At 38.8% G+C, this 16057-nt stretch overlaps 1 protein-coding gene across 6 annotated transcripts in view; it reads right to left on the reverse strand.

Moving 5' to 3' along the window:
• The window catches only part of LOC137257356 (magnesium-dependent phosphatase 1-like), a 36679-nt gene that overhangs the window by 3541 nt on the left and 17081 nt on the right, over window positions 1–16057 (reverse strand). For all 6 annotated transcript variants that reach the window (XM_067794682.1, XM_067794680.1, XM_067794678.1 and 3 more), the window contains 5 exons: window positions 15794–15851; window positions 12142–12202; window positions 11639–11749; window positions 4360–4467; window positions 4076–4161 (listed from right to left, as the gene is read on the reverse strand). In XM_067794682.1, the coding sequence (XP_067650783.1) occupies window positions 4076–4161; window positions 4360–4467; window positions 11639–11749; window positions 12142–12202; window positions 15794–15827 (400 nt within the window). In that variant the 5' untranslated portion in view covers window positions 15828–15851. The remainder of the gene's footprint in view (window positions 1–4075; window positions 4162–4359; window positions 4468–11638; window positions 11750–12141; window positions 12203–15793; window positions 15852–16057) is intronic.

Here is a 16057-nt window from a genome sequence, read left to right on the forward strand (position 1 = left end):
ATCGAATGAAAATAATGATGGTTTGCTAAACAACTTATATATATTGTTGACAAGACTTAAACCAAAATTCTGCAGAGAAGGTGTGTTTTCCTATTTATTTTGGCATCATTTTGAGTCACCTACATTTTTTTTTGTTTTTCAGGTAGAGTGCAATTCATTGGGGAGATTTTGACTAAAATGGACTGTACTTGACAGATCACCATACCATCCTTTAATTCTTTTAACACGACGTTTCAAGGCTAATTCTTGCCCCATCGTCAGGTGGATAATTTCGAAGGGGCAAGAATTAGCCTTGAAATGTCGTGTTAAAAGAATTAAAGAAGTTGTCATCCATAACAGTGTCTTGTATTACCTTATCAACTTCTAAATGCCTTTGAAGAATTTCACCATACCATCCTTAAAAAACTACAGTTCTTCATATACACTTCATCTGGGCTCCAGATAAAAATGACATTGGACAATTTAATACATTTGTTAAATAGTGACTGGACATTCTTTCAGATCATAATATTATCAAACCTGAAGAAGAAATATCTACAGGACACTTTTGATGACAATCAGTCATATTCATGGATCTTGACTTTTGGGAAGTTTGGTGAATTTGTATTACATTCATAATTTCTTAACATTAGAACATGCATCCTTCATGTTACACTCCTTATATCACCTTGCCCCAAAACTCAACCCATTTGTCCCATCAATCATGGACCTTTCTTCAACAAACTGTTTCCCAGATGAACTTATTGTTCATCTTTACCTTTATAAAGACACCCCATAATCAGGTGTGTGCAATCAACCATTAACTAATTGACCCATGAATGCAAATTGGTAGAGCCCACCAAACTAAAGACCTTAAGAAGATATCTGAAAAAAGATATCCGATTAAATAAATAAATAAATAAATAAATAAATAAATAAATAAATAAATAAATAAATAAATAAATAAATAAATAAATAAAGAGAAATAAACAACACTGCTTGTTTCATATATATCTTTATTTACATGATGTCTAAAGTAAGTCAATGTCAGGAAACCTCTGTTCATCATAGTTTAATAAGTCAGCCCACTGCATTCAGGTACTGTAGCGACGTTTTGGTTCAAGCAGAGTTGATCCTTGAGGCAGTACAGTCGGTTGTCAACCTCCCTTTACACTCACTTCCGTGGTCGAGGGGCCGCACCAAGATTAACTTCGGTCAGCTTAACTTGCTCTGCCTTCTCGATATTCTTGATCATCAGAACAAATCTGTAGAGGTTAGGGTGGCGATGGCTCAAAGACGAATTCAGGCAACTGTGAAAGCCTTCCAAGTTGTTATTGGTTCTTGGGCTGAAGGTGTCAAAGTGGTTCCACAAAGGCAGTGGGAAATGTGTATTGTCATGCACCCATGTTGTGTTGATGTAGTCTTTGACGGCCTCTGAACCAGGGGCGTCAGGGATGGTGTTCATCGTGTCACACATCTTGAACTTGAAGCAGAGGCAGCAGCTCGCGATATTGACTGTTGGACCAGAGGTTCATCTTGATGCAAGACAGACAGGCCAAGTTCTTGGATTTTGTCTCCAAGCAGCCTGTGTATAGTGGAAAAGAACACCCTTTCACTTCAGAAGTGGAAAACGCACGTTCCACTGCTCTAATGGCAGTTACCTCAAAGTCCACTTGAAATGTGTCAGGGTTTAGAGGCTGGTTGAGGAGCTGCTGAACATGAATCTTTAGCATAGAGAACAGGCGCTGGTAGGCAGCTTGTTGACGGTCAGGAAGCAACGCATACAACAAGGGATAGGTATAGGATCCTTTTCTGCCATGCAGAATGTACAGTTGATTCCAAAGTTTGGAGCATGCAGAGAATGTACCATCCATGTAGACAATCGAAGCTGACTGGAGCAGTCGAAGTTGGTCATCTGTTGAAAAGACAAGGATCTTGTCATTTTCTCCATCATTGAAGAGGTGGAACCTGTCGCCATCGTAGGTCTGTGGTCATGAGGCTGTAAGGGTGACTTCAGCTCTGGACTCTGGGACTCTTGGGATGGTGTTGCTGTGGTGTCTGTAGAGAGCACTCTCAACTGATGGGAAGGAAGGAAGTGTCTGGGTCTTGTCCCATCATCACATCGTTGTAGAGGGCAGGCATGGTGATCCTCGGTTCATCATGAGCTCTCTTCCTTAGGGAGCTGAGAAAATGAAGGCGATTGGCATCTTCTAGGGGATGGTCATGTTGGAGACATTTCTTACATGGTCTCCGACTGTAGTGCACTTCCCGTTGCATGTCCTGACAGTACATCTCCAGTGGGTACAAGTTTGTCGCTGCTTGTTCTTGTAGTACAAGTAACCCTGGAAAAGAACCTGTATACTGCCTCTTGTACTGGTAACATATTCAACACGTTGAAGTCCAGCCATTTTGCTGATGACAGCTATCATAAGTCAGAGCTTTATATATGTATCAGTATATTACCTGTAGGTTGTAATTACTTTAAACATATTTTATTGTGAAACACGTACAGGGTTCTCTTCCTAAAATTGTAAATCATAAACAGTTATAACCTAATTAAACCTTTAATTCTAAAATGAATAATAATTAATTCAGGTAAAAACTTCTCAGTGCTTCCAGGGTGGGTTTTAATTGAACAGTCCCTGTGCTTATGGGTTAATTCATGTAAAAACTTCTCAGTGCTTCTGGAGTGGGTTTGATTTGAACAGTCCCTGTGTTAATGGGTTAATCCACTTTAAAGCATGGGAGCTTTGTTTTCTTAATTAACTATCCTCTCCACTATCTCACAAATGGATGTCTCACAAATGGGAGTCTTGCAAATGGGAGGACACCCCTCTGGGTAAGCGAATACTATGTTGGATATGCAAAAGCACCCTTCCATGATGGTTCAAAGGAAGCAATTGCTTTGAAAAGCCACAGTAGATGATAGGGCTCTTGTTTCATGAGGGTTGACAGACATGAGGGTTGGTGGTCAGTCTCCATATGAGAAAGCACTGAGACTAGCCTCTTGACAGCATCTTCGAGAACCAGTCCGTAGTACTGTATAGGTTGAGGTTAAACACCATAACAATGAGAGATCCTCATGATCTTCAGGGCTTTTGAGGGATTTTAACCGTATCCTTTACGCCTGATAACCAATATTTGACATAAATTGATGACCTTAAATTGAACACAAGTTTGGGTTAGGATAGTTCTTTAGAATATGGTCTTTGGTCATGGAGAAGAATGTTATTTCTGAAGTCAAAAGATGACTGCCAACCTGATAAAACACTCCCAATCCGACTGTGTAAACTTTAAAGTGTTCAGCCAAACAAATTAATCACTCCTGATTTGATTTCCTACAACCTCTAATGTGATAGTTGACTCCTGTCAAAGACTCCCAATCTCACTGCTGATCCTTTCAAATATTAGTACTATAACTAAAGTGATGGTCTTATCCTGTCAACTGCTTCTGATTAAATTTTGATTCCTCAAGATCATCCCTATAATCCCTTCAATAAATGTCCAATCCTGTTGACTGCCCACAATCTGACTTCCTATTGTCCAGATTGTCCAATTGTTCAGCATCATTCACACAATCACTGTGGTACATGTCTGATCCTGTTGATAACTTCCGATCCATCTTTCAGAGGAAGATGACTTGGAACTGTTGGAATCACTGTGGATGCCATTCTGGCGAACATTTGGACAATATGATCCAAAGCAAGGCAGGACTTGATTGATTTGCGTGTTTAACATGGGATCAGACTACCAGTAGAACCTTGTGTTTCTGCTAGGTGTCATTAAGTAACTTACGTCAAAAAGTTTCATATATGATGCATCAACTTTAGCATGTAGTGAAAATATGCTAAATAATAACCCTAAGTGGTAAGTAATTTAACCGAAATAGCTAGTGTTTCACTATCTTTGAATATGTGGATGTAATATTTGTATATTATATTGTTTGTAGGTAGCAAAGCAGCATGCCATTATTGCTTGATAGATAGATCCAACATTCAGCTTGAACCATCAATATAAACAACTAAACATCCAAACACCAAAAGATTAGCAGAATGTCTGAAGATGTATCATATCTAAACCTTGCTGGTCCACCTACCTATACTCCTCAATTCAGTTATATTTCTTTGCTCGTCATCAAAGAACAGCATGTCTTCATAAGGGATGCCACTTGCCATCGCAAACCTTAAATGTAGAGTCACACATTTATCTGGACATTTAACATTGTCAAAGAACTCATAATTCCAGATTTAACTAAAAGAATTCAACACATTAATATGTAAGAAACAATGAACACAATTATACAAACAAACCCAAGAATTCTGTATTCAACTGATTACTGAAGTCCCACGGAGCCTTATGTGGAAGCTGTCGCATGTTTACCTTCCAAAGTGTTTGACTTTAGATCCAGGGTAGATTTCTTTATATGTGAAGTATCTGTCCCAGTCAAACAGATGACACAATTCATGAGCCTCTGGAGGGGTACATGATCTGCAAACATCATCAGCTCATCAATTTCATGAGGTTACACTCAGTGATATAGAAGAATGCCAGACATTTATCATCCAAAAGTGACTCAATCAGGACATGGTTTAAACATATTTATTTCCAGAAGGGGAACTGGACTGGTAAACAAGCAATATATTGCTTATGTTAATACCGCTCCGGGATACAAGTAACTTCTATAAAGCAGTCGTGAGGAGAAAAGCATGCAAATATCAAACCATAAACAATAGCTTTCTGAGAATGTAACAATCAAAACTTGAAAACATAGCCACTTATAACATTAAGATCATTAGTGTCGGAAGTGCAATTTCATTTTAAAATTACAACACAAATCTGCCTGAGAGTACAATGAAAGAATGGAAAGATTCTAATAATTCATGGTTATCGTTAGCAGATCCGTGGCCGTATAGTATTGATTTCATATCACATCCTTTGGTATAGAAGTGCATTTTATGTCTTATGTCAGAGTAATTTATGCACGAAAAGAAATAGTGAATTGGATCTTCGTAAGAGTAGCCACAAGAACAAGACGGATTTGAAGATAAAAATCGTTCACATTTGTGTGCATTTAAATCACTGCAACCCAGCCTGAGGTGCGAATGAATAATCTGACAGAATCTTGATCCTGAGTTTAAATTAAAGTAGGTTTGATTATTATAGGACACACTTATTTTTTTCTTAAAACTACCCAAAGCAGCCGATTCTCTATGATCAGTAGAAGAAGAATTCCACAATCTTACAGTATCTGGGAGAAATGACTTAGCATAAATTGCACTATTGCTATCGATAGTTTGGAGCTTCAAATGATCTTGAAAACTGTAGTTTGCAGTGTTAGATACCTTAGGAGGGACAAGATTGGTCAAATATTTTGGAGTGAAATTATTAACCATCTACGAGTACATAGCGGTTGGAAATTTGTCTCATCATTATTTTTCTTATGACTCGTACCGCGAACAGCACCGCAAATAGTTCTAAGCGCATCAAGATTAAGTTTTTCAAGTGTTAATGCTTGCTGTTTGCTACAACAGTAGTCGGAAATAGCCAAAATAAATTGTCTGTACATTGTTTGCAAAGTTTTCTGTGAGAGACGATATTTAAAACCTCTAAGCAATGCAGTTAACATGGTCTGTCTAGGAGCAGTCATGCTGTAAAGTAAGTCCCAAATGTTTATGGCTATTAACACCATTAATGTTATAACCCTTCATTGTTAAATTTAGTTTTGGGCTTGGCTGCACTTTACGAGAGAATTGTAAACAATCTGTTCTATTAGGATTAAATGTAACTTGCCATTTGTCAGCCCAATCAGAAATTTTACAAAGATCATTATTAAGACATAAGAGCAGTTTCGGCAGGATTGTCTATTATAGCATAAAGTGATGTGTCATCTGCAAAGAGACGGATATTGCTGATAATTCCTTCAACAATATCGTTGACATAAACTATAAACAACAGGGGTCCTTTGAAGAGCCTTGTGGAACGCCAGCTAAGAGTGATCTTTGATCAGACGTATAACCATTTATAACAACTCTTTGAACTCTGTTGTCTACATAACTCTCAAACCATTTCAACAAATTACCCCCGATAGCATAACGTCTTAGCTTGTGTATAATACCTATATGCCAGACCTTGTCAAAAGCCATACTCATGTCACAAAATACAGCCCTAATTTCCTTACCTCTATCGACTGTACCCGCTATAAAGTCATACAGGTACGTTAATTGATTTACTGTTGAATCACCTCGCACGAAACCGGATTGTAAGTTTGTAAGTATTTCATTATCCCTAAAATGATTAAATATGTGTTTGAAAATGCATCATTCAAAAGTCTTTGCTACACAGTTTGTTAGTGCGACTAGTTGATAGTTAGAGCATTCATTTATACTCCCTTTTTTGTGAATAGGAACAACTGATGCCTCCTTCCAAATTTCGGGAAACACTTTGTTCTTTAATGATACATTAAAAACTTCAGATAAGGGAACTGCTAGTTCTCTTGCATTCATTTTCAGGAATTTGTTGCCAATACCATCTGGGCCTGTTGCTTCAGTGGTGTCAACAGAGAAGAGAATATCGTAGATTTCTTGCGAGCTAAGTATTAGGTCACATAATGTATTGTAAACCAAAAGTTACTGTGTTCTGTAATCTGATTGGTTGAAAAACATGATTAAATGGTATTAGATTCCCGGAAACTGAAAGACTATTCACCGCGTAATGACACGTAAACAATTGTTTTGTTGTGTCATCAACAGTGGTGACCTCATTCAAATCATATTATGACATTAGTTACAGTTAGAAGTTAGAATGACGCCACAAATGAGCAACTACAGATGCTACCATGGGAACCAGTTGAAACGGCCAGCTGATGACACTTTACTGCTGTACTCATACTCGATGTAAACGAGTGCAGACAGTAAAACCCCTTTGGTTTACTTTTGTGTTTACAGTGTCGATAAACATCATGTGTTGGCCAATTTCCGGGTGTTATTGAGTATTTGAAGCACGGGAATATTTCATTTGAAACCTCCGACTCACGCCGTCGGTTCCAAATGCATTCCCGTGCTTCAAATACTCAATAACACCCGGAAATTGGCCAACACATGATGTTTATCTCCTAATTATCTACCTCTGAGTGAATTTCGGGAATATCCCTATTTGGAGCATCTACTCTTGCCTGATCTGCAAAGAAATTATTCATAATGTTTGCTGTTTCAGCACTATCATCGTATAGTTTGTTGTTATGGATTATCGAAGGAAAAGTGTTAATATTGGTGATATGTTTACTTTTTACATAATTCTTAACTAGACGCCACCAAGTTTTTGTACTGTGTTCATTGATTATCTTTTCATCAATTTTATTTGTGTACTTCCTCTTTGCATTTCTTACCGTGGATATAACTTTATTTCTACTCGATCTAAAAAGTGCCCAGTCAGATGATGAGTTACGCCTTTTTGCGATTTTATGATGGCAATTGCGTCTATGGATCAATTTACATACTTCACCCGGGCATCCCAGGGCCTTATCGCAAAAACTTTATTTGGAATATAACTATCGCATAAGTCAAGAATTGCACCTGTAGAGTCATCTGTGATACGGTTAATATTTTCAGAGGTGAAGATAGCATGCCAATCAAGAGTACATAGGGCATTTTTAATCCCGTCAAAATCAGCTAGCGTATAATTATATCTTTTTCTCTTGTAATTGATCGATTGTGCAATCGACTCATTAATAGTAACATATACAGGGCAATGATCGCTACATACAGGATCTAGAACACCCGATTTTAGTACAGTGCTAACGCTTGAGACGAAGATGAGATCGATTATTGTACTAGAACTGGGTGTAATCCTTGTAGGTTCGGTTATGAGATGTGTAAGTCCAAATAGCAGTTGTAATTGGTTGATTTTATGACTTGTATCTGTAAGAAGATCAATACTAAAATCGCCAACTACAATTGTATCCATATTAAGATCAGTAGCGTTATTGATAGAATCTTCGATTAAATCCCAATAAGCTTCTGTTTTGTCTGCGCGATAAAACGTTCCTATTAGGTTGTTCCTTTTTCTACATCTTATTTTTATCCATATTGCCTCAAGTCCGGTTATAGTTAAAAGCTCCATATATTCGGCATTTATTTTACTTTTTACATACACTACGACTCCCCCGCCTCTACTCTATCATTTCTGAGAGGTGAATGAAAGCCAGGAATTAGAATATCATTACTACTGACACCATCATGTAACCATGTTTCAGTAAGACATATGACGTCGTATGAGCCAAACTCTGCCTCAAGTAAGTCAATTTTATCCTTAAGGCTACGCACATTTGGACCTGGGTTAGGATGAATATCGCCGCAGACCAAGAGAATAAGAGACACTACCAGGGAGACTTTGCATTGTATAGGCAAAGAAGTAGTAAAGAATAAGAAGTATTTTTAAGCTTGTTGGCAGATTTGTTTTGAATGTGACAAACAAAGGAACCCACCACTTGTCTATACTGTACCATATCAATCATTATCGAATAGTTTTATCATCATAACTTGGGTGGGTTCACTTGTGAGAAAACAGATTGTATTTAATTTCCAACATACGATTGAAATGCAGTATAAATGTGTATGTAAAGCTATTGATATGTTAAAAGAAAAAGGCAAACATATCTGTATGCTAATGGGTAGATAACGTGAACAATGTATCTCTCTGACAGAAAATCCAAGTAGATGACAAAGGTAAGAAAACAGGAATGAACAAAAAAAAAATCAGGTTACAGATGGAATCATTCATCTGTAACAGGAAAGGCAACAGTGGAAAACAAAACAACATATAATATCGTCTGTTTACTGAACCTGCATGGTGATTCTTCGTAATCTTGTCTCTGCATGCTGCTCAGGATGCACGAGCATCTGTTTTGTAATAAGAATGTGTTGGACGGACTGAACCTGACAAACATTTTTTCAAGAGAGACAGCGGTATCTCACAAATATTAGCAAGATATCTATACAGTTAATTTTTATGAATTATGAAAGGACTGAATACGCAATACAAAATTAATCCCTGAGAGGTTTGACAGCGTTTACTCAATGTAAGTTGCACTTGTGTTCCACATGCTGCCTGCACAAACAAACATATATAGATATACAAATACATGCATATGCACGCATACACATGCACCCACATGCGCATGCATATACATGTACGTATACATACACACATACACACATACACATATATACATAAGCATAGATATACCCAATCAGGAGCTACTGCTACAAATAACTGCACCACTGCACTAATTATATTTCATTAATTTCAGCAGATTAGCTGTTTATTTATGGTCAAACGCCAAATTCAGGTATATATATTACAAACTAAAAAATAAGGAAACACCCTAAAATTTGATAGGCATATATAAACTTAATCATGGTGAGGTGATGTATACTCTAAGGTAAAAAGAACTTTTGTGTTCTCAATGTGCACTTAATTTGATGGTTGTGCTCTTTTCTGGGCCAAAAAGACTGTCCACTATTTCTTCACCAAAATTGGCACATAGATCTTGTGTATTAGACGTGTATAATTTTTGCATGTCTATGGCAACAAGTTCGATTTTGACTGAATTTGGTGGGTGTGCTCTTTTCCCAAGAAGACCTTTAAAACTGTTCACTGTTTCTAAACAAAACTTGGCACATAAATTGGTCTGGTGGCGTACTGGTCTATTTTGAAATTTTGGAATTCTGAATAAAAATATTCTTCCGTGGTCATGGCAACAAGTTCAGCTTTGACTGAATTTGGTGGGTGTGCTCTTTTCCGAACCAGAACTTCAAGTCCGTTCATCATTTTTTCACCAAACCTGGCACATATACTAGCCACATGAAAAAACTGTGCATTGTCAAAATATTATCCCAGTTGATAAGTACGATAACAATGTCAAAGGTACACATAAACTTTCATGGAGGGATCATGAGGCCAGAACAAGTCAGGAGAATTCAATTGAAAAGTCAATCATAATGACGTCACGGGTCCATAAGTGGGACAGGGGTCAAACGACCATGTCACAAGCTCAATATCAGGTATGTCCACAGGTATGTCCACTGGCATTGAGAACAGCAATGCATCGACAATTCATAGAGCCTATCAAACCTGCAAGGAAGGCTTGAGGGATGTAATGCCAGATTCTCTCAAGTTCTGTTTCAAGGTCAAGGACATTATCTGGCAGATGAGGAAGACGGCGTAGACGTCGTTCCATCTTGTCCCAAACATGCTCTATTGGGGAGTGTTCCAGTGAATTTGCAGGCCAAGGCAGTAAGTCAATGTTGTAGTGTTGCAAGAAATCCATAGCAACCCTTGCTGTGTGAGGGCGGGCATTGTCCTGTTGGAATGTTAACCTAGGGCCGTAATTACCCTGGAAGAATCTGATCCCTTTAGCCCACACCAGTTAAGTTGCCCTGAACAATCACCAAAGAAGTTCTCTGGCATGCTGTTATTCTGTTCCAAATCATCATGGAAATACCACCAAAGTGATTCCTCTCCAAGACAAAGCCTGTGCATAATGTTCTCCCACGCGTCTATAGGCACATTGACGTCCATCACTATGGGAAATGTTAAACAACAAATGCTCTACCAAAACAAGGGTCTGCAGACATGATTTCGGCACCACATTCAGCGAGCTTGTTGATGACATTGTTTCGGGATAGGTCGTACGGCAGGACGTCATGGTCTGATCCCGTGAACATTGTCAAACTGTGTTTGGATGAGTACAGAGAAGTCCTGGGATGGTCCGGGCAGTCATCATTGTAGTCTGAAACCTATGGCAAAGATGGGTCACCCTTATCCCTCTGTCCTCACTTGTTGTTGAGACATTCCCCCATGGAGAATCCCAATGGCAATCCCGTTAGCCCTGGCATGCTATGAGTTTCAATTGCTGTTTATTTTTTGAACAATCATAAAGGGCAGGGGTTCAGCTTTCAGAGGTGACAGTATTGTGTGGCATTCATTTGCTCTATTTCTCTTTCCCCGAATGCACATGCAACAACATATTGCACGTCTCAGGGATGAAACCACTGACTTCACGGAACGTGGCACATGCATGCATGCTGGATATGTCACTAATCTCTGAGTTTAAATCCTTATGTGTCTACACAGGTTTATTAAATTTAGATTTTAAATTTTTGTAAGCAGTTTCTTTATGTGCCTAGAATTGATTGATCTGGTAGTGTACTGGTGCCTTTTGGTATTTTTGGATTTCTGAATAAAATATAACTGTGCATTTTCATGACAAGAAGTTTGAGTTTGACTGAGTGTGGTGAGAGTGTTCTTTTCAGGAGCAGAACTGTAAAACATTTCAATATTTCTTTACCAAACTTGTCACATCGATTGATTTGGTGGTGTACTGGTATCTTTAGGTAGATTCTGCATAAAATATTTTCAATACTTTCCTTCCACTTTTCCAAAACATTTGACATCATCATAACTAGTAGACATATTCATGATATTGCTATTGCAGGGGATATTGATGACTTTGTCTTCTTGTTCAGTGTTTGTTGAGTTTGAGTGAAATGAAACATTGTCAAGAACAGTGAAAAACAAAGGTGTAGAAACACACTTGCACCATGTTTGATTCATTCTCAAAGAAACAATACTACAGAAGTAGCATCAGCATCAGAAATACCGTGAAGCCACAGCCAGTGTGTAGCCCTCAGAGTGGAGGCGTTGGAGCACCCATGGTACATCTGGGTAGAAGGAAACCACCTGCCCATGCCGATCATATACCTGTCCATCACTGCAACAAAATAACATTCAGTGTGTAGCCCTCAGAGTGGAAACAGTAGAGCACCTGGGTACATATGGATGGAGGTCTTATGCCTCTCTTCTAGATTCACATGCCTGCACTGTACCATGGGGGCAACAGATCATATGCCTACGATGTACCATGGGGACAACAGATTTACATGCCTGCACTGTACCATGGGGGCAACAGATCATATGCCTACGATGTACCATGGGGACAACAGATTTACATGCCTGCACTGTACCATGGGGACAACAGATCATATGCCTACGCTGTACCATGGGGACAACAGATTCAGATGCCTGCACTGTAGCTGCACTGTATCATGGATGACAACTCAACATGCCAAAACCATTCAATGAAAAATATTTACAGATACTCACCTTCTTTTTACAAATGGTGGATCATGATGTGAGTCCACCCAGAACGGCCATAAGGTGTAATCTGAAACAGTTGGTTTCTACATGTATTTTTAACATGAATAAATTGCTTTCTCTTCCTATGTTAAGTAGTCACAATCAATGATAATTCATTTACCATAACATCTTTTTGGGGGTTGCGGTTTTACGATCATGTGGAGGTCCTTTTCTCCAAAACTACATTATCCTAATAGCAACTACTCACTGTCCGAACAGGCAATGGTTGAAAAATGATTTATGGTATCACGAAAACCTCAGTGTATTGATGGCAATAAAACAGTATTGCATAATCCAGCTTGGAAACTGTACATGGTGCCTGTGACTTTATGAGAATCTGCAATGTACATTCAGTTGTCACCAATTCTGCATGATGACCATTCACATAACAGATAATCACTTCCATTTTATATTCATTCTAGATCTAACTGTAATTGTTAGGGTAATAATTATATCTAAGACATTACTTAATTCTGAATCAAGTATAGTGTGAACTCAAGTAAGTGAATATCAAGTTTACAATCATTTATGATGAAAACATCATGCTTATAATCATAAACATCATTACAGCAAGAGAAATGCATTAATAATATTTCTTTTCATATAAACACACTATAAAAATGGATTCATGGGTGACTGATCATGTGCCATATCTGTGACGTCAGTATGCTATCACTTCATTCAGGACCCTCAACTTGCTGTGCATCTGGTATGACAGCCATAGCTATTTCTCATGCTGTCAAATTGGATCAGTTATCATGCAATCCAAGTATCAGAAAATCTGATAAAAGCATACACAGTTAGGATATTTATTGGAATCACAGCTTGTAATCTTCGTTAAGACAAGTGTCAAATCTAGTTCGTCCAGTGCATGTATCTCTGACATCTGAGTTGCCATGGTTATAGAAAGGAGGAACAAAGTTTTCTATGTGAGTAACTCTAGTGGTTCCTAAACATCACTCGTGAGATGTTGTAGAACTATGATCAGATCCCTGGCTGGTGCTGGTCTTCTAGCTTGACAGAGTGTAGTAGAGCAAGTTCTTTCGTTAGCTTGATGCCCTCTTTATCGTCACAACTGTACTGATAGCCAGGTATGTAGATAGTGTGACATAGATATTCCGCCTCTTGAGGATGACTCGCTTTCATTGCTGTGAAACCTTTCTGCACTGCATACTGTTCAAATCTCTGCCACTTGTCATTGTACAAGCTGCGAGTTGATCTACATAGAGCTAAGGTTACTGCTTTCACTGCTCTGGCGACTATCCACTTTCCTTCGAGCGCGTCTTGATATGGTCCATACGTGTAGCTGGAATTTTAGTGGGTTTCTGTCAGATTCCTTGCTGTGTGGAAATACGAGCAGGTTTGGCCACTTGTGCAGTTTCTGAGTTGGACATCCAAGTTCTTGCATAAAAACTTGGAGCCAGACTCTCGCTAACCAGTAGGGCATGACCAAAGTCAGTTGTAGTACCTGGATCCACTTGATCTTCAATAGTACTTGAGGTAGCAGAACATTTAGTCCTTCCCATGATATGCTCAGTGCATGTGTTGCCCTGGCTTGAGGATCTGATACTAGAGAGACGAATGTTTGTAGTTGTTTGTTGAACCTTGTGGAGAACAGGTCTACGAGGGGAGATACTATTTTCATTATAAGCTGGAATGCCTTTGTGTGAGCATTCATTCTGTGTGTGACAGATGAAGTGGGTGAGATACAGTGTCTGCCACTACATTCTTGGCTCCTGGGATGTGACATGCCATTTGTGCATGTCGTTCTTTTTTTTTAGGACGGGTACTTCAAACAAGCATCTCTCCCCTAATGGTGAAGATAGAAACTTGCAGTATAGACGTGAATAAAGCTGAGTTAATTGTTTATTGGTTGAACCATTCACATTTCTTGTAGAGTTTAAGTTCTTTAAGCATGGATACTTCCAATGGCAATGCAGATCCCCTACCAGTTTGGCGAAGTGTGAGGTACATTGATATTTTTACTGGTCCCTATTTTAACTATATAAGTTCATTACAATGTGTCTTATACTTTTGTTGTTCAAAGAGAAAAATAAAATGAAAATGGTTTGCATTTTTCCATACTCAGTTTTCCACTGAAGTACCATCCCCAAACTGGGACAATATGGAGATAAGTGAACTTGAACTTAAGTAATATTAGGTGTGGGAAATCAACCTCTAAAATCTGAAAATTGACTCTTTTAATTTAAAAGGTTTCATGGAATACAACTACATTGGCTTTCATATAAAACTATGTGTATTAACACATTGAAACCTGAACATTTCATGGACATTCTTGATCCCATAAAATGCCCCTGTTTGTTTCCAGATGAGTAGCGAAAAGAACTCTTCCTACCTGGAGCTGGAGTATTTCTTTCCCTTCGCCTTCTGAACTCTGGAGAATTTTGACTTGTTGTTGTATCTCTGTGACGTTTGTCAGATGACTTTGGCCAACATGTTGATATGAACTTGATCAACATGACTTCTCTGGAATCATGTGTGACTTCATCAGCAAATCCGTCGATCTCCCCGTCAAAGATAATAGGTGCCACCCAAGGAACTTTTAGTAGAGGTCTGATTAACCTGTCATTCCAGGAATCTTGAACAATGATAACCTTGTCTTTGTAGTAAAGTGAAACCCACCAACGTCAAGGCCATGTGATCAGACATGAAGTGCTGGTCTTTCACCTGAGTTATTAGTGCTGATTGGATCATCCGATCCATTTCAGTCTTCGAGTTCTGGAACCTGGATATCAACACCTTATTGATTGCTCTAGATCTCGCAAGGCCAAAGGACATTCACCTAGTCACTGTATCAAGTTCCTGTCTCCCACCTTGTTAAGGGAATCGTTGATGAACTTTAAATCATCATCCAGGTCCGGCGCTCTCATGAAGGGAACCATGTGATGCAAAGGGAACTTCTTAGCGTTGAATGGCAACTCCTTCTCCAAACATCTGTGGGAGTTGCAGGATTCTGATGTGGAGCAACCAGATCTAGAACATAATTCACTTGACGTTCAGGGTTCGCAGACATGACTTCGAGGTCTCTTGTAGTCTTAATGCCGTTTGCAGAACTTTCTCCTTCTTCACTGGAAAATGTGAGCGTTCGCGAATGTTGTCTTCGGCCATAGATTTGTGGGATGAGTATGTAGATCTCTCAGGAACAGCTTCCTGAAGGTCCATGCTTTCGCGAAGGCTGACTGCCATCATAGCGTTCTGGCATGCAGCTCTCTCCTTGGTGAACTTCAGACAGCAGTACTGGAGTGTTAGCATAAACATCTGTTTCGTCAGGAGGCATGATGTCTTTGTTGAACGACCTCCAGTGCTTGCCCAGCAATCTGTATGGGTGATGGAGGAGAGAGTGACAAGCATGGCAAGTCATGTGACTGTTTCAGCAGGAAAGGGTTCAAGGGAGGCAACTCTTGAGTGAGTGAACTTTCAAGGGACCTACAAGGGATTCATGTGTCCCACTGTCATTCGCACATAAGAAGGCAATAAACATAATAAGCATGAGGAAGGATAAAGAAAAATTATGATATTTTTTCAAAATGAATAAAGCTCATACAGTGCAGTGTAAAGCTAAAAAAATGATAGCATTATGTTGAAACACTAAACTTACCTAAATCAAACACTATCAACCTTGGTCTGGCCATTTCTTCACTGTTGCTTGCGTTTTACTGTAAATGAATGAATGTGTTTAAAGTTTCACATTTCAGAAAATGCAAAAGGGATAGGAATATGGTGGGCACTTAATTAGGTTACTTCCGAAGGTTAGGTTACTACCGGTTACTTCCTTCTGTTTGACAGTTGATGCTTCCTGGAACCAGGCACTTAATACAAATACATTAACTTAGGGAAAGGACAAAAATCATCTCTAAACCTT

This window comes from Haliotis asinina, chromosome 12 (genome assembly GCF_037392515.1).
Source record: "Haliotis asinina isolate JCU_RB_2024 chromosome 12, JCU_Hal_asi_v2, whole genome shotgun sequence".
NCBI classification, from domain to species: domain Eukaryota; kingdom Metazoa; phylum Mollusca; class Gastropoda; order Lepetellida; family Haliotidae; genus Haliotis; species Haliotis asinina.